The sequence below is a fragment of the Rhinoderma darwinii genome, chromosome 3 (assembly GCF_050947455.1).
Source record: "Rhinoderma darwinii isolate aRhiDar2 chromosome 3, aRhiDar2.hap1, whole genome shotgun sequence".
NCBI classification, from domain to species: Eukaryota; Metazoa; Chordata; class Amphibia; order Anura; family Rhinodermatidae; genus Rhinoderma; species Rhinoderma darwinii.
In genome coordinates this window covers 314,995,158-315,015,696 of record NC_134689.1, presented here as the reverse complement: position 1 = coordinate 315,015,696, position 20,539 = coordinate 314,995,158, and the positions used below count along the sequence as shown (strand labels likewise).

The 20,539-nt window shown below is 39.0% G+C and overlaps 1 protein-coding gene across 4 annotated transcripts in view; it reads right to left on the bottom strand.

The window, feature by feature from the left end:
• Positions 1-16,551: 16,551 nt before the first annotated feature.
• MCTP2 (multiple C2 and transmembrane domain containing 2) overlaps positions 16,552-20,539 on the bottom strand; it is a 193,728-nt gene continuing 189,740 nt past the window's right edge. For all 4 annotated transcript variants that reach the window (XM_075858224.1, XM_075858225.1, XM_075858227.1 and 1 more), the window contains one exon: positions 16,552-18,456. In XM_075858224.1, the coding sequence (XP_075714339.1) occupies positions 18,388-18,456 (69 nt within the window). In that variant the 3' untranslated portion in view covers positions 16,552-18,387. The remainder of the gene's footprint in view (positions 18,457-20,539) is intronic.

Genomic DNA, 20,539 nt, shown 5'->3' with positions numbered 1-20,539 from the left:
GTCTTCCTCATCTGGACTGGGGCGTCATCGGAACTGACTAATTTTCATAATTTTTTGAATATTATAGACCAAACTGTGAAATTCACGGACGACACTACAGTTTTTGGACGTCCTGGTGGAGTTTGACGGTACAAACTTTACAACAGACCTTTTCATAAAACCAACTGACCGGCACAACCTACTAAGATATGAGAGTTCCCATCCAAGGGGTCTAATCAAATATTTACCAGTTAGCCAATTTTTACAAACTAAAAGGATTGTAGATAAACCAGATTGACTGGCCTCTGGCCTCGATAAAATGGCTGAGAAGTTTAGGGATAGGGGTTACCCGTGTCGACTATTGGATCAGCACAGACAAAGGGTAGAATTGACTCCCAGAATAGAACTTCTTAAAAATAAAAACCGTAAACCACAGGTTAAACGCATTCCTTTCATCTCAACATTTTCTGAGATGAGTAGTCAGGTAAATAATATTGTCCGGAAACATTGGCCTATGTTGGGTAGGTGTTTGCAAACGGTAGTGGAGTTCCAGAATATGTCTATGTGCTCCTATCGGAGACCACCAAACCTGAAGGATAAGCTGGTAAGATCAGATATGGGTCCCACGGGTAGGTCTACAAATGTTTTTACATCCCCCTAAAAAGGGCAGTTTTCCGTGTCTCAACTGCACGAATTTTACACTTATATTGAAGGGTCATTCCTTTAAACATCCAGATACGGGTCGAGAATTTCTGATCAGACATTTCCTTACATGTGATACCACCTTTGTTATTTACGTACTGCAATGTCCTGGTCACCTGTTATATGTGGGGGAAACATCTTTGGATGTTAAAACCCGTTTAAATCAACACAGGTACACAATACGTAAAAAGAGACTGGATCTTCCGGTATCAAAGCATTTTACTGAATTGAGACCCAATGAACGAGACCTCAAATTCTGTATCATAGATCACATCCCTCCGCTCAGACGGGGTGGTAATCGTATTAAAATATTGAAGACGAGGGAATTACAGTGGATACATAGATAAAAGACCCTAAGACCACTTGGGTTAAATATCGATTTCCCTTTGGGTAATGCTATATAACTTGCCTCTTCCCTCTATGTCCCTCTGATCTGCACTGATGTCAGCCTCTTTGGAGGTATCTTGATTTTATAGTGTTTGTCTGATTTTAATATTTCACTTTTCTATCTATTCACAGATCATGCTTTTTTGTGAAATGGAAGAACACACCAGAAGTGTAATCGGCTAATTAGCTCTCAGTTTTGAAAAGTTTTTATATTGACAATAAAAATGATTATCTAATGTATCATACTCTTGTTTATATGTCAGTATTGTATGTATCAAGCGTTATCAGCACTATGTCTATCACAGGGTCGTGTGGGTGGAGCCCATAAATTTTCAGCAGGAGGACATAGTGTCCCTTACTTATTTATAATTTAGTCTGTGACGATTTGTGTCCAATACTAAATGTAGAGTGACAGCCACTCCCTGGAATAATACACTACTTTATAGTGTGGGACTGAATAATCAGTGCTTATGAGATACTCTGCACAGGATTGAGTGGGGAGGTTTTATAGGCACCTATTCACACTACAAATCTGGAGAGTGTACGTTTTCCATACCTGTGCACTTATTGGCTTTTTCGCCTTAAATGATGGTTGAGCCTTGAGCGTGCTCCTGTGGCTGCTCCTATATATTCTTTTCCCAAAAAGATATAACCTAGGTTGCGCAAATCCGTATTTTAAAAAAAATAGGTGGTCTTCCTACATGTTATAATTATATATATGTATTGAACATTGGAGGTAGAGGCACTACTAATTTAGTTTAATTAATGGACTCTCGCATTTAAGGTGCTGTTCACACTATATACCTTGTGCCACACCTTTGCCTGCTGTATCTTTGGGGCTCTCCTCCATCCTAATATCGAACGATATGGATGGATATCATCTTTTCCCACAATAAAAATGGCGATCCTGACGTAGTCGATGCGACTGCGCATGCGCGGACATGCGCAATGTAATAGTACACTCCTGACATATTTTACTTCCCGGACATTCGCAGTAGCGCACGAAAGGTGCCGCGATTAGCGCGGCAGCATTTGAAACACTATGGCCGATTAAAACATGGTGTGTTTTCCTCATATTATTATGTACTATTTTCACAGGTGATTTCTGTAACCGATTATGTACAATCACGAAGATTCACAGAATTTTATTGTGTCACTTATGAATTGGAACCTGCACACTGGCAGGTCATAACATTGCATGTGTTGTTGTTAACTCTTTGTATGATTGCTCATTCATTATTCGCTGCATGTGTGGTCACACGGTGGATTGCCATGTGATGCAAGCACCTCCCACTTGATTGTATTTCCCCTATATATATGCTGTTTGAGTGTGCATTCACTAGCTTGAAAAAGGCTCTATTGAAGAGCTGAAATGTTGCTGTATTGGACTGATGGAATAAAGCACCTTTTCTAATTTTGCTACAACTTTTTGAGTGCTGCCTGTTTTTTGAAAAATATATACCTTGGGCGACTATGGCCGTATCCCTGGCGGGCTTGCACCCTCATTTTTAGGAGACCTGGACTGTGTGGTTGACATTTTTTGTGTACATATACATATATATATATATATATATATATATATATACACACACACACACACATTTATATATATATATATATATATATACACACACACACACACACACACACACACACACACACACACACACACACACACACACACACATATATATACACACACCTATATATATACACACACATATATATATATATATACACACACACACACGCATATTATATGTACATATACATACACTAAATGTATCACTTGAAATTGTACATTTAAGCTTCCCCATACAATATGTCCAACGCAAACGTGCTGTCTTGAATCTTAAAATAAACAAACAAAAAACCCACACGGTTATTGATTGGCAAGGATGTCTCTCACAGAATAAAAAGAGATGAAGTGATGATGAACAGTGGTTTAATTAGGTGGCAATCACAGTTAAGAAAGCATGGGAAATGCCAAATCTACAAAGAGCTAAACTGGCAGTGATAAATGCAGATGTCTAGCATTGACTTGGGATAGACCAAAACATGCATTTCGTGTCTTGTTTTGTATGGAGGATATTTAATGAGCCTCTATGGTATGTAAGAAGTCATGGATCAAGAAATAATACACGTTCATGGCAAGCAAAATAATGTGGAGAAACAAGTTTGCTATAATGCAAATTGGCCATTTGTGAATTTGTAGAACAAATAACACAAATTACTCAGAATGTTGTGCAAGTTATTTTAATTTGCATCGAACATGCAGTATTTGGATTATGGCTGGCGTTGCATTGGTTGACTAGGGCTCTAAAAATGTTACTTTCAAATTAATAATCTGTAGGGCAACGTGTGTTGTTTTCTTTTTCTTTTTTTCTTTATTACAGAGATTATATGCCTGCTAGAACCAAAACAAAGGTAAATGTCATACTAAATATAGAAGAAAAGTATTCATTAGCATTCTTTATGTGTCTCGGAGTAGATGTATTTTGAGGAAATTGAGGTACAAATCAAAAAGTTACCTGGGATCCAAAAGCAAGGTTGAATTTTCTTAGTGATGAAAACCAAAATGCAGATATTAACTCCACTTCTTTATTCTACTTATATTTTGTGAGTATAGTAAAGAATTGGGGGTTACTCCCACGCGGTGCTGCTCTTTTTTACCTGTAGCGTGCACCAAACTCAGAGACGGGGATTCCAGGAAGGATTGTGACTTCTGAGAAATTCAGATCACTGGAGGCATCCTTAGCTAAGTGTGTGAGAAGAACGAGTGTGTTACAAGAACGCCGAGACGGTGTACTTGAACGGTGTGGACTAAGTGTGAAGGAGGTCCTGGACATATAGGACTGGGAGCAATGAGCAGACTCTACGATTATTGACTTGTCGACATACAGCACTGTACCTGTAAAGTATGTGGATGTGTTGCACATTCCTCACTATTATTGCACTTTCTATTAAAATACAGTAGACCGCTTGACGATTTGCCTGATCTGTGGAGCATTGCATTGGTTTTAAAAGGACAAGCATCTCACCGATATATTTTAATTTAGATGGTTGAGTATTAATTTGTTATGGGGAAGTTGGCTCCATTATTATATGTTCTGTATTAAATATGATCTCTGCAGTGAAAGGGTTTAACGAACCTTGATGGGTATACAAAAGGGAATTTTAGATAAGTTTGTGGTACCAGGGATGAAGTGTAGATCAGAGTTGGATAACTCAGTCGGTAAAGGAAGCTGGGCCAGTTATGCGGTACATAAGGGGGGAGTAAAAGGAGACTAGTCATAAAAGTTGAGGTTCAGCAACGGTTTTGTAGCAGAGCAGAGTATGCGGTACAGTAATGGGTAGTTTAGAAAAGTAGTGAGACAAGTCAAGGTTCAGTAAGTGTTGTAGCAGAGACCAGTAAGCGGTACAGTGGGGACAAAGCAGAAGAGGAGTCAAACAAGTCGACTCAATCAAGAGTCAAAATACTAAGAAGCAATACGCTAGAAACACCAAGTCTAATAACTGGAACTGAAGCCAGTTTGCTGCCCTTTTAGATACAGTTAATAGTTTTCTGATTGACCATGCGGCTACGCGCTATGCGCATGAGCCACCTGCCATCCTTGCCAACCCCACTGCAAGACTTATTGCGTTGGCTGGAGAGACTGACAGATGGCACTGGATTGCAGGGCGATGAAGGTGTTAAAAGTACCCTACATTTTTGGCTAGCAAAAAGGTCAAAGAGCCAGAGCTTATTGAGTCCAATTCCTATTGCAGGCAGAGCACTGGGGGACGGCTCCTGCTGCAGCTGGGCACCTTACAGCCAGAAAAAGTTCTAAGTTGCGATTGATAAATGAGACAGGACAAGATGAAATTAGAGAAGGATTTTAAAGGAGGAATTGCAATGGGTGGAACCTAGCCGGAGATGTGAACAGACACTAATCCCCTGTGCTCCTGCTAATTATCCGGTTATTATCCTAATCTCTGTTGTAGTTTATCCCAAAGGTGTTTCTTGGGGTTGAGGTCTGGGCTCTGTGCAGGCCAGTCAAGTCCTTCCATACCAGACCATGTCATTATAAACATTGCTTTGTGCACTGGCGCACAGTTGTGCTGGAACAGAAAAGGGCCTTCCCCAAACTGTCCCCACAGAGTTGGAAGCATACAATTATCCAAAATGTCTTGGTATGCTGAAGCATTAAGATTTCCTTTCACTGGAACTAAGGGGCCTAGGCCAACCCCGGAAAACAACCCTATAGCATTATCCCTCCTCCACCAAATTTGACAGTTGGCACAGAACAGTCAGGTAGGTAATGTTCTCATGGGATTCACCAAACCCAGACTCGTCCATTAGGCTGCTGATTAGAGAAGGGTGATCTGTCACTCAACCGAACCCGTTTCCACTGGTCCAGAGTCCAGTGGCGGAGTGCTATACACCACTCCATCCAACGTTTGGCATTGTGCTTGGTGATGTAAGCCTCAGTACTTTGCAATTTCATTCTGTAACTTTAAGGGTATGTTCACACGGCCTATTTTCGGGCCGTAAACACGCCAAAAAATCAGAAGCAGAATGCCTCCAAACATCTGCCCATTGATTTCAATGAGAAAAACGGCGTTCTGTTACAACGGGCCGTTTTTTGTCGCAGCCGTTTTTTAAAACACGTTCGTGTAAATAAGCCCTTAATGATAGACTATCTAGGAGGGAAGCAATTTCACATATCTCGACGACATAACTATCTTCAGTAACACTTGGGAGAAACATCTTATTCATGTCGCCCAGGTTCTGCATTTGATAGCAATTGCCAAGCTCATCATCCAAACGAACAAGTGCCAGATGGGAAAAGCCGAGGTGCTGTACTTAGGCCACCGGGTAGGGAGTGGCAGCAAATGGCCAGAGTCGGATATTGTCCAAAAATAGCCCCATCCTTAGAATCAGGTAAGGGAATTTCTCGGGACCGCTGAAAAATGTGTGTTCAACTACAGTGCCACGGCCAAAACCTTGACTGACCAGACCAAAAATAACATGCCCACCACTTTACCTGAACCCCAGGCTGAGACCGAGCCTTCACAGGCTAAGGGCGGATTTAGACGAACGTGTAATACGTCCGTGCAACGTGCGTGATTTCAATGCGCCTCGCACGGACCTATGTTAGCCTATGGGGCAGACAGTCCGTGATTTTCACGCAGCGTGTGTCCGCTGCGTGAAACGCACGACATGTCCTATATTTCTGCGCTGTTCGCGCATCATGCACCCATTCACTTCATGCAATTCCGTGGGATGCGCGTGATTCGCGCAACAGCAGTAAGAAGTATGATTGAAAACAGAAAAGCACCACGTGCTTTTCTGTTTACAAACATACAGAGTGTCATAATGATGGCGGCTGCATGAAAATCACGCAGCCACGCTTCATATGGTGATGACACACGGAGCTGTTAAGTGCCTTTTGCGGGCGCAAAATGCACACGCTCGTGTAAATCCGCCCTAAAGGTTAAGCTAACCCAGAGCCCATGCTGTTGCCACTGATTTCCATAGTCCACAGATGGTGCAGCACCACTCCTGTCTCCCATCAGAAGAAAGTGGCCATAGGCACCCTGTAGCATACCTGTTAAAGAAGCACAAGGTGCGGGCATAGGCTTCCATCAAGAAGGAGTGCTAAAAACTGCAATATACAAATACTGCAGCCATACCCGAATGGGTGAGAATTTACTGTCCTGACAACAACCCATCAAGCTAGTTACACTTAACGCCAGGGACGATGGACGGCTGCTCTGGTGAAGTTTAAGCCTGCAGTATGTAAGAGTATGATCACAATACTTATTTTCAGCCATTTTTCAGTCCGTAATCGCTGCAAAAAACGGAAGCTGAATGCCTCCAAACATCTGACAACCTAACCAAAACCTCACACCAAGAGATGGCGTATGCTGGGGTCCCTTATTGCAAATAGGACTAGAAACGAACCATAAAGGGACATAACCCTTAGAGAAATAGTATGCTCAATAATATACAAAAGTAAAAAATATTTATTGAATATAATGACCAATAACAAATAATGGAAAAAGAGATGATACAACATACACGGAGACATATACAACAGGGTCAGATGAAATAGACCATAGACCAACAGAATCAACCGTCCACTAATGACCAAAACATGCTCAAATGCTAATATAACAAAATTGTGAGCCCAAGGGTGTAGGATGATGAATCCCACACGTAGTGTGGTGCGATCAGCTAATAATAACGATATACAGAGATGTTATCGTAGCCTACAGAGTATATAATAATGCATAGAAAGTGCAGCTAGAGGCGTACACAGACAACATAACGGCTCAAATAGCCAAGGAGATGTGACTGACAACAGCTGGACATAATAGCACAATGATATGGAGGCTAAAAAAGCTGAAAAGACAAGCACATACCCTGGGACATGGTGAAGAGCGCGAAACATCAGAAGAATGGGTGGGTGAATAAACGCCTCGACGCGCGTTTCGCCCTGTAGACCAGCTATAAAGAATAAAGAGCCTACTGCTGGTCGGCACCCATCAAGTTTGCCCCCTGCATTCATTCTGGTCTTTCTAGTTTTTCCATCGTCACATCCAAAGTACTATAACTTTATTTTTCCGTCGACATGGCTGTATGAGGACTTGTTTTTTTCAGGATGAGTTGTATTTTTCAATTGCACAATTTTGGCATATAGAATTTTTTTTATTATGTTTTATTTACTTTTTTGGGGAAGGGGGGATATATATATATATATATATATATATATATATATATATATATATATATATATACACACACACACATACAGACAAAAAATGGCAACAGAACACTGCGAACACCAATGCAACCTAAACCACTAAATATAAATAAATATGCATTACTGCTAAATCTACTTACAATAAGGAGGTTCTTAGTGCACTTTTTGATCAAAAAGTGTTTGCCCATATATAAATTTAGCCATTGCTCTATGCATTTTAAATTCACGCCATTCACCATGCGGCGTAAATATCACGCTACCTTTATTCTATGGATCGGTACGATAACGATGAAACCAAATGTGTATAGTTTTTTTCTATGTATTACTACTTTTGCAGAATAAAAACACTTTTGAACTAAAATAACTTTATTTTGCATCATCGCTTTCAAAGAGCCATATCTTTTCTATTTTTCTGTTGATGTCACCATAGGAGGGCCTGTTTTTTCCGGGGCTTCATTGCTACCATTTTGGGTCACATGGGACAGATAAACCTTTATCATTTTTTGGGGGGGGAAATTGAAAAAAATAGCACGTTTGCAGTTGGTTTTTTGCATTGTTTGTCTACGGCATTCACCTTGCGATTTAAATATGAAAACTTTATTTTTCGGGTCATTTTGATTGCGGCGATATCATGCATGTGTAGTTTATATTTCTTTTTTGCACTTTTACTAAATACAAACACTTTTTGGCTCAGTTAAACACTCTGTAAATACTGCGGCTTTTCCGCAATGGAATTCATTGTGGAAAATCCGCAGCAAATACAGTATCAGTAAAGTAGATGAAAAAAAACATCTCATCCACATTGCATAAATACTGAGCAGAAAAGCCGATCTGAAATGGACATGCGGTGTGTAATTTATGGGTGACAGAGGAAGCCCACTACCTCTGAAGACTACTCAGATGCAGTGGTCACTAATGACCACGGCATCTAAGGGGTTAAAAAGTTGCGATCGATGGAAACTTCAAACGCTACCGTTGGAGCAGGAGCACCCGCTCCAGTCTGCACGGGACACACGTGCAAGACTTTGATTAGGCCATAGTCGACTACAGTATTGCTTCCATCAAAGTGACGGAACCCTTGCACAACGGAGACAAACAAACCATTTGCACCGGATCCGTCACCATTGAAATCAATGGTGATCCAAACGGAAACCTATGGTTTACGTTTGTTTCAGTCAGGGTTTCGTTCTGACTGAAACCTCAGACGGAATGCCTGAACAGAGCCATGACGCAGATGTGAACGAAGCCTTACCTGCTTACTTTCTTTTTCTTCTACATGTGTGGTTTGTTTTTTTAACCAACTAGGTGTTAGTATCTGAGTCATGCACATTATATTATGGTGTAATAAAAATATCAAATTTATCCAAGAGTTGCAGTTTGTTATACATGTTTTCTTAGCGGGTAAAGTGATGTTTGTCTAGATTTTGGCTGGCCCTTTTACTTTTGCTGTACACCCAGATTAATCCGCAGGTAACGTGACTATGCAGGCGCCCCCAGATAACACTGGAATATTAGCGGTCAATTCTATAGCCGCCACCTAGGCCTTTTGACCGCTTAGAATGGCCAACCCTGTGAGCTACGCTACGTAGAATGAGCTTTTGGGAAAGTCTTCCGGTCTAGAAGCTCCTGTACTCTGCACCCAAAGAAAGAGTAAATGGGATGAGTACAGCTTTCTTCCTCTTGCACCATTATACGCAGCAGGGATGCCCAATGTCATTGCGGTTTTCAGTTGTCATCAAATAGACAGTGACAAGAAACTTTAGCGTGACCTTTTCAATGGTTTTTAATGGCTTAAGTGATAAGTTATCCCACTACAGCAAGTTATTGGAGTCCTGATAAGGAGTGTGACATCTATAGGTCTCTAAATGTAGCTACTGTATGTCAGTTATTGATCGCTTTGGTGGTTTACGCCTCTACTTGGGACTCCTGAGGACCTCAACTCTTAATAATTCTCCTCTACTGTAGTCTCCAACAAAAATTATTAACATGAAACAAACTACCTCTCTCGGTAATTGGGAGGTCCAATCTGATCAAGATTAAACCAACACCGCAACTCCTTTACTTGCTCCACAATCCTCCAGTGGGATTGCCCTTAAAAATCTTTCACAAAATTAAAGTTCAATTTATAGGGAGCATATTTGGAAACCGGGCATCCAAAGACTAAAAAAAGTTACTCAATAGCACTTTAACCCCTTCCCGCACCTTGGCGTAAATGCACGTCCAGACGAGCAGTAACTTCTCGCACATGGGCGTGCAGTTACGTCCGCGCTTTAACAGCTAACCGCCGTGCAGCGCTACATCGCAGCGGCGGTTAGCTGTGCAGGGTGTTTGTCCTGCTCTCTGTGTTGCCGATCAGCGGCCCATCGCTGCTGATTTTGCCAATTAATCCTTTCGATGCGGCGGTCGATTCGCCGCATTTAAGAGGTTTAGAGCAGATCGGCAGTCTCCACATGCATTTGCGGGGGCCGGTGATGCTCATCACGGCAATCGGAGGCCAGACAATGGCCTCCGGGCTGCCATGTACGGAAGCCTATGAGGCTCCGGCTGGTCCTCATAGGCTTCCTGTCAGACTGACTGTCACATCACAATGACAGTTAGAATACATTACACTACATAGGTAGTGTAATGTATTCTAGCAGCGATCAGCGCTGCAAGTCTTCGTGTCCTCTAGTTGCACAAGTAAAAAAAAATATATAAAATATGAAAAAATTAAAGGAAAAAAAACAGTTGTTGTTTATGTAACTTATAAGAAGTCTTTAATTATTGGAAAAAAATTAACACGTTAAAAAAAGTCCACATATTCAGCATCACCACGTTCATAACTATAAATATTCTTTTTCCTGCACAGTGAACAAACGCAAAAAAAAAAAAGTAAAAAAAACAAAATGCTAGAATCAATATTTTTTGGGTCACCACCAAAATATAGAATAAAAAGTGATCAAAAGTCGCATGTATCCCAAAATAGTACCAATAAAAACTACAACCCGTCCTGCAAAAAACATGCCCTTACACAGCTTTTTTGATTGAAAAATAAAAAAAAGTTATGGCTCTCAGAATATGGTGACACAAAAAATTAAATTTATAAAATTAGTGGTTTTATTGCGCAAACGCTGCAAAAAAAAAAAAAAAGTGATATACATTTGGTATCGCCGCAATCATATTGACCCGCAGAATAAAGTAAAAATGGTCATTTATAGCCCAGATTGAACTCCGTAATAAAAAAAAATTGTAATAAAAAAAACTGTCACTATTTATGGTTTTTGGCCACCTTGCTTGGCAAATTTTTTTTTATGAAAAGCGATAAAAAAAATATTAAAATTTTTTTGCATGTACCACTAAATGGTACCAATAAAAACTACAGATTGTCCCGCAAAAAAATAAGCCCTCACACAGATCTGTTGGAGAAAAAATAAAGAAGTTCTGGCTCTCAGAATATGGCGATGCAAAATGTGCAGTGTTCCAAAAGCGGATAAGATCGGGCACCATTTATCAGTGCGACACCGAACACATATCTGCAGATTATTATTTATTTACCCCATTATTATACCCTCTTATTATGCCCTGATATACTCTGCATAGCTTACGTATGCCCCCACATTATAAACTGAAATACCAGTAAACCGTCAAACAGAACAACTGCCGAGCAAAATCTGCGCTCCAAAGGCCAAATGGCGTTCCCTCCCTTCGGAGCCCTACAGCATGCCCGAACAGCCGTTTACGTCCACAGATATGGCATCGACAAACCCGGGAGAACCCGGTTAATACTGAGTTATTTGTCTTCAGTGGCACAAACTGGGCATAACATATTGTGCACAAAAATGGCATAACCGTAGAAAATTTTAATTTTCTCTCTACACCATCCGCTGCGCATTAACCTCTTCGCGCACCACGACTTAATAGCATATCGTGGTGTGGGGGGGGGGTGATGTATGGAGCGGGCTCACGCGCTGAGCCTGCGCCATACGCTGCGGGTGTCAGCTGTGTATTACAGCTGACACCCAGGACTAACGGACAGGAACAGCGATCGCGCTGTTACAGGAGCCTGTAAAAATGCCAATATACTGCAATATATTAGTATTGAAGTATAGTACCAGCTATCCACTGATTTCTGGTTCAAGTCCCCTAGGGGGACTAATAAAATGTCTAAATACAAAAGTAAATAGTAATTATTAGTAAAAAAAAAATATATATATATATTTAAAGTCCAAAAAAAAACAAAAAACATTTTTCCCCATTTTTTTCTCTAAGGTAATGTAAGGGCCTGTTCACATCAGCGTTGGCTTTCCGTTCAGGGGTTCAGTTGGAGGCTTCCGTCGGTTGAACCCCTCAACGGAAAACCAAACGGAAACCTTAGCTTCCGTTTGCATCACTATTGATATCAATGGGGATGGAAACATTGCTAATGGATTCCATATGTCACCATTCCGGAAGGCTTCAGTTTTTTCAACGGAATAGTGCAGTCGACTGCGCTATTGATTCAGTCGAAAAAACGGAAACCTGCCGGAATGAGGACAAACGGAAACCATTAGCAATGTTTCCGTCACCATTGATATCAATGGTGATGCAAAACAGAAGCCAAGGTTTCCGTTTGCATTTCCGTTGAGGGGTTCCATGACGGAAACCGCAGATGGAACCCCTCAACGGAAAGCCAACGCTGATGTGAACAGGCCCTAAAAAAAACACACAAAATTGGTATCGTTGTGTCTGTAAAAGTCTGAACTATTACAATATACCATTATTTAATTCGCACGGTGAACGTCTTGAAAAATAAAGAACTCAAAATGGCAAAATCACTGTTTTTTGGTCACCTTGGCTCTAACAAAAAACTTAATAAAAAGTGCTCAAAAAGTGGTATGTACCAAAAAAATTGTACCAATAAGAACTACAGCTCGTCCCACTAAAAATAAGTTCTCACAAATCGACCGAAAAATTAAAAAAACGAATGCTTTTCGGAATGTGGTGAAACAAAAAATTCTTTTTTTTTTTTTTACAAATAGTTTTCAATTTGTAAAAGTAGTAAAATATTTTTAAAAAGAAAATATATAAATTTGGTGTCACCGTGATGGTATCGCAGAAAACATTTAAAGTTGTAGTTTTTACTGCATGGTGAAAGCAGTCAAAGCAAAACCCCAAAAAACAATGGAGGAATTACAGTTTTTTACAATTTCAGCCTGCAAAACATTTTATTTTCAGCTTCCCAGAACGTTAAAAGGTACTATATGGTGTCAATTGAAACTACAACTCCTCCAGCAGAAAATAAGCCTTCATTTCAGCTAAATTTGAGCTCCAAAAGCCAAATAGCACTCCTTCCCTTCTAAGCCCCACTGTGGGTCCAGACAGCAGTTTATTACCACATATGGCATATTTCTTTAATCGAGAGAAATTGTTTTGCAAATGTTGGGGTGATTTTTCTCCTTTATTCCTTGTAAAAATTAAAAAGGTCTACTTTTTTTTTCATTAAAAAAAAAAGTAGATTTTCTCCTTTACAGACTAATTCCAATGAATTCAGCAAAACAACTGTGGGTTCAAAATGCTAACTACACCACTAGATAAATTCCTTGAGGGTGTAGTTTCCAAAACGGGGTCACTTTTTTTTTTTTACTGTTTTGGCACCACAAAACCTCTTCAAACTTGACATGGTGCCTAAAATATATTCTTAAAAAAAAAAAAGAAGAAGGATGGCCCTAAAATCCTCTAGGTGCTCCTTTGCTTCGGAGGCCTGTGTTTCAGGCCAGTAGCAAACTACGGCCACATGTGGGATATTTCTAAAAACTGCAGAATCTGGGCAATAAATATTGAGTTGCATTTCTTGGGTAAAACCTTCTGTGGTACAGAAAAAAAAATTATTTGTAAACTTCACATCTACTTTGCTTTAATTTCTGTGAAACGCCTAAAGGGTTAAAACACTTTCTGAATGTGTTTTGAATACTTTGAGGGGTGCAGTTTTCAAAACGGGGTGATTTATGGGGACATTCTAATATATAAGGCCCCCAAAGCCACTTCAGAACTGAACTGGTCCCTGAAAATATAGCCTTTTGAAATTTTCTTGAAAATATGAGAAATTTCTGCTAAAGTTCTAAGCCTTGTAACGTCCTAGAAAAATAAAAGAATGCTAAAAAAACTATGCAAACAAAGTAGACATATGGAATATGAAATAGTAAAGTTTTTGTGTGGTATTACAAATCGGTTGTACAAGCAGATACATTTAAATTTAGAAAAATTTTAATTTTTGCACATTTTCTGTAATTTTGGTGTTTTTCACAAATAAATATTGAATTTATTGACCACATTTTTTCACTAACAAAGTACAATATGTCACGAGAAAACAATCTCAGAATCGCTTGGATAGGTAAAAGCATTCCAGAGTGATTTCCACATAAAGTAACACATCTGATTTGAAAAAAAAATCGGCTTCGTCCTGCAGGCTCAGTCCTGAAGGGGTTAAAGAGGACAGAGGTCTAGCCATTCCTGACCCATGGCTGTATTATCTTGCAGCTCAGCTTCAGTACCTAAGGGGGTGGGAAGTGGATCTTCCTACCACCTCAACTGGAAAGGAATGAATCCATTTCCTCCCTGTTCGCTTTGGAAAGGGGATCAGTAAATTTATCTGTCACGGAGTATCCCACAATTGCGGCTATAAAAAGAGAGTGTGGTGGAAGGCGAGTAACTTTTTTTGGATTTATCGTTTTACTTCGTTTTTGCCTATATGGGGCAATCACTATGTGATCGTGGTAGGGCCATGGGTGCCAGGCTCTTTATTGTAATGTGGGTGCTATTGGGAAGTGGTTATAATATGTATTAATAGATGATTCTGTATCTCTTAATTCCAATCCTATAATTAGATACTTAAATCGAGTAGACAAATATTGCAGTATCAGACACTCACAAGGTAGTAATAGATAGATACCTTTACCAGACTCTCAAATTGATTGCCTCCCATTTGGGAGACTAACTCACCGTCCCTGGTAGAATTTATAGTCGGGGTTAATACTCATCAGTTTGGAAGTATCTGTTCATCAGAATAGAGGTACTGGAAAAAAATATAAAATTTGGGCTCCATGGCTGGACTCTGATAGCCTCTCTTTCCCTCGACAGGCTCTCAACTTTTAAATGTATATTTTAGATTTTGTGATTTATCCCTTCTATGTTTAGTATGCTCGGTCTTGACCAAAAGGCACCTGATCTGCCTAAATATGTATTTATTTATTTATGATTGCCTCTTTAAATGTAGTTGAGATACCAAGTGCTTTTGTATTATGCAAAATGTCATCTCTACAGAATATTGAGCATGTCAAACAAATGGTTAGAGTATCCACTGTTGGAAGAAAAATAGGAGGGGTCGGTGATTGGATTGGGTTCTGTTTTATCTGTGGATTACTTGGTAATAAAAGAAAATCTATAGAAACTAATAGAACAAACAAGGAGGAATAGTAGTTTTGTGTATATTCTATATTTAGCGTTCCTTTAAGATTTAGTAGCAGACTTTCTGATATTCTAGAACTTTGATTTCAATACCACCACATCCAATCATGTAAAATATACAGCTTGCTCAATTCCCATCTGCTGTCCATCTCTAATTCCCTTTTCTACGGTGTCTATTATTGTAAGGTCAAACTATTTTAGGATACATTCACACGTACAAAAAGTGGCTGATAATTACAGAGCTGCTTTCATGGGAAAACAGCCTCAGATTTCAAGGCGTTTTTTGAAGCAAAAATTAAGCTTTTTTTGAAGGTTTTTTTTGAGCCGTTTTTCATAGCGTCAATGGTAAATCAGCTCCAAAAACACCTTAAGAAGTAACATGCTATTTTGTACGGGCGTTTTATTTAATTCAGCAGTATAAAAACACCTCATATGAACAGCACAGTGTATTTACAATTGAATTCAATGGGCAGCTGTTCGTAGGAATTTTGCTAGTGTGTTTCCCAGTGTATTTCAAGGCGTTTATACTCAAGTACGCCTGAAAAAAAAAAAAACTACTTGTCAACACACCATCATACAAACAGTAAGGAAAACGTTTTTGTAAAGTTATAGTTATCTGTATATGTAGTCGCCACATTATACAGCCCCATGCTAAATGATTATTATGAAATATGATTATAGAGTTACTCACTCCTGTTTTTGAAAGACCGTATTTTGGCCCTTTTTAGCCAAAGGGCATTACCATTGGGGTTGGGTCTCTGGCTCACCCTGTAGGAAAGATTTGACAGCTTCTTACTCTTTTAGAAATCCATTGCGTGTGCACTATATTCAGAGTCTATGAGGAAGGGAACTCAACTCTGAGACATTGAACAAAGTGCACACGAGTGAAATCTCTTGAAAGTAGACTACAACTACATAGTGTACAGAGATCACCTGTGCCTAAGATTAAAAAAAAAAAAAAAAAAAAAAAAGACTCCAACAGTATTTTCCCAAACGCCTCCCTTTACCACTAGAAGAGGCCCCAGAAGACATTAAGTAACTTTTCCAGAAATAGGTCTAATGTTCTTCAATCAAGCACCTACCAAATCTTATTGATGCTGTATTGAAAGTAATTTTACTGCAGTGTGCAAAGAATATACATTTTATAAACAACTAATATAGTGGTTGGTTATAATCGCTATTCCTTACAGCCGCCTGCAGAACAACTTTCAGAATTTTTCCAAAATGTTCAGATCAAATAAAATAAATTGAATTTTCAATAAGAGCAGATAAAATAAAAGTTTATTTTTTTCCTTTTAATATAATCTGACAGACCCAAACAGAAGTGAAAGTTTACAACAAAATATTATTTATTTCTTACAAAAATACAGTTCTAACCAGAAAAAGCTATACAAGAGTATTTGAACAATTCTTGAAAAAGGTTTACAATTTTAAGGATGATTATCTGTCCCTTTCTCTGTAAGTCTAAATATACACAAGCAGCCAATGTGCACTAAACCAATATAAATGTAGTATTATTCAATATCCCTCAACTGTAATAGAAAATAAAATTTGAAATGCTGTAATTTGATATATTTAAATATAAATTTTAAAACTATTTTATATAAAACATCATCAGCGTAAGAGGACTTTACACAAAATAGACATTTGTAGAATATTAACTGTTAAAAGGTACCTGAATTGTGCAACACCATAGAAATTGATCTATATAAACTTAGTCATATAAACCAGAAACAGAAGAATGATCCTGAACTATAAATGCATGAGAACATCTCAAAACACTAGTCAAACTATTAAAGACCAATATAAATTCAATAGATGCTAAAAGACAAATGGATAGAATATCTATGGAGATTTTTTTTTTTAACATTCAACATAAGTAATTTTTGGCACGCATACAGTCCCGTCCCGTCCCCCCCCCCCCCCATTAATGAATGGCTTTGAAAGTCTTAGCAACCCTTCAAATAAAACATCATTAAAATATAAAATGCCACAAAAGTCAATGTTAAATATAATAATTTTCAAAACGGTTGATTGGCTATGCCTCAGCCTTTACGTTCCGTCCTTGGAGCATCATTCTAAGAGAAAAGCTTGTAAACCTTCACCTCTAACAAAACATCGGCCTCGTCATTGAAATCTCTTCATAGGATTTTTGTAGTGTTCAGCAAAGTTGTAGAAAAGGATTACATAAATATATATATTTCATACTACTATGTACAGTTTGGCAGTAAGGTGCAAATTATTATTATTTCCTCCTTAAAAAGGTATCACGTTTTCAGCAAAACAACAAGAAAAACAATTCACGGAATAATGAAAATATTACATTTTACAATTTACATCCTGTATCAATCCCTCACAGTTTTCAAGATCTATTTGCAGTCGTTCATAAGGAACCCTCATTGTTTACTTCCAGGGGATAAGGATTGTTCTTGGTCATCTAGGTGATTGTAACTGTACTGTAATGAGCCGTGCACCTGTGTGATCACAACATGGCCAGGACAGATTTTTATCTCCTGGGTGTAAACAATGAAGTTTTCTTATATAGGACAGCAAACAGAGATCTTGGAAACTGAATAATTGATACATAAATTATATTGAAAAATTGTATAACATATCATTATACATAGAAAAACATTTGCTAAATTAATTCTTTAACAAAACAAAAAAAAAAAAGTCAGCTAGATGTTAAGCCCATTTGGATAGCGCAGCTAAAGGAAACATTACTCTATATATATATATATATATATATATATAAAAAAACACAACAGCCCGTTACTCGGGAAAACATTGATAATTTTGTTGACGTGGAGGATTTTTATAACCGAGACAAGCATCCAGATATTTTTGAATAATAGACGGTAGGCCTCTATTACGGATTGTGTAACATCATACTAACATTTTTTTCCTTTCCCAGCCAGAACACATGAAACAGACAGAAAATGTACTTGTTTTTTTTCCACATGTCTGAGGTTTAACTGAATCCAGTCAGTAAACCTGCATGGCTTAGGGCCAACCTTAGAGGAACACTATTGGGTGAAACCCGCCCCCTAGGATCCTGTCCTTTAGTATTGAGCCCCAGGCTTGCGACATGAAATAGTGCACAATTTTACACAGGGAAATTAGAGAAGATTGAAAGTGTATTTCACAGCTATAATCCACTTCTCTTCTTCCTTAGGGCACCTTGGTTGCTGTTAGGTTTTAGCTCCGCATACTGCACCTGAAAAAAAAAGTAAATAGACATGACGTTTGCCATTAAGTAATTCTAGCTTTCTTCAGAGTGAGTTAATGGCTCCCCAAGGAGATACTCAGGGAATCCACAGAACATTCGGGGTAATGAATCATTTTCAAAACATAAAAACACTGAGAATTAATTGGTAGCCGGAATGGAGTTACTTCTACATGTGCAAATATTAAGTGCAGATCTTATTTTAATGAGACAGAGCGGTTTCTAACAGATTTTAGCAGTGGCAAATAGGTGTCTTTTTACTGACTTACAGCTATTACAACGTGCTACACAAGTGAATTAAAAAGCCCCGAGGGAAACAACAACAAAAAATGCACATTAGTGAAATGTAACAAGCATACTACAAACCTATAAATAAGAATGACAAGCCGAGAAGCAGAAGAAAATACATTCATTGCACAAAGTGCTCCGCATAACTCTGTATGCTTGGTCTAACAGTGTTACAACCACATTCTGCTTAGAAAATACATAAGTGATGGACAATCATTTGGGACTGGACAAGGTCTGTTTTGTAAATGCAAACAAACAGGTAAACTAACCTGAGAGGGAATTCTTGCCTCTGGCAAACTATACTTAAAAGATGATACTCCAGCAAATCCTACAAGTGAAGCATCACAAACCTAACGTAAATTGCTATTTACAATCTAATTGGTGGGGAGGAATGGCTCAAAAAAGCTTTATTACAGATATCTGCATGCAGCCTTTTGGACCACACCACATTCCAACTAATCTCCAAGTTGGTCAATTTGAATTGCACTACACATACCAGCGTGCCCTGCCATCCCTGAACGAAGGTACAAAAGGGATTCAGTATCTGGTTATGCCTTCCATTCAGGGCAAACTTTGCAGACTAAGAAAACATAGAACCACAGCGGCAAGAACACTGTATGTGGATAGTTTTACTATATATAAGCTTGACTATATAAATTGCATAGGGTTATCAAATTAGAAAGCATTATTAGGCGCTAGTAATTCACTATAAGGAAAAATGTGGAAAATATCCTCAGACCATCCAGATTTGAAAATCTAAAAAGGAGCTTTATTTGAACAGAAGTTAAAAGTCACTTATGTCCAAATAAAGCTCTTTTGTATATTTTCAAATCTGGATGTGCGGAGGATCTTTTCCACATTTTTCCTTATATTGAATGCCTTGTCTGCCTACAAGCCCCCCCTTCCAATTGCACGCCATTGAGTAACCATAAATGCCAGGACGAAGCATTTGGGGAGCACGCCGGTGGCTTTTGCTGCTGTTTTTTTTCTCTTTTTTCGGTTTCTATTATGCGCTAGTCTTCGTTGCCCTATTGGATGAAGGAAGTTTGCTTAGAAGAGAACGTTGAGTGGAGAACAATCTCTGACACATTACTCCTCCAGGTAGGCACCTAGTGCATCTCGAACTGAGGTGTCCCCCAATTGTAGGTGAGGCGCAGTTGGGGAGGCAGAAGTGATTATATACTGCAAAGGCCTTTCTCTGGCTGTACTAATCTATGGTTTTAAAAATACTGTGATTGAGTACGACCAATGGTGAGGCCCCAGTAAAAAAAAAAAAAAAGATTGAGATCTGGGGATAATATGGACGTTCCTAGGCATTGTAAGGCAGCACACGCAATTCGAATCAATGTGCGTCCATACAACCTTTGTACAGCTTAGTTTCTATGAAGATTCTGGCTACATCAGGGGCCCCTAAACCAGTTTTAGGAAATCCAATGAAATGGTATCTATAAGGGTAGGAATACACACAGTGTAAACAATGCAGATTTTGTGCAACGGATTAATTGCGGAATATCCGCAGCATATTACAGTAGCAGCAGTGTGGGTGTGATTTCAACAAATCTCGTCCCCACACTGCGGAAAAATGCTGCCGAAAAAAATGCACACAAATTTACCTGCGATGCGGGTTCTTTGACCGCAACATGACAATTAATGCTGCGGAATCGCAGCTCTTCTGTTGCGGGTTTTCCCATTGAATTCAATGGGGTGCTCAAACCTGCAACAAAGTGGTGTGTATTGCGATATTTGCGGCGGAATCCGTGATTCTGCTGCAAAAATCGCAAGTAAG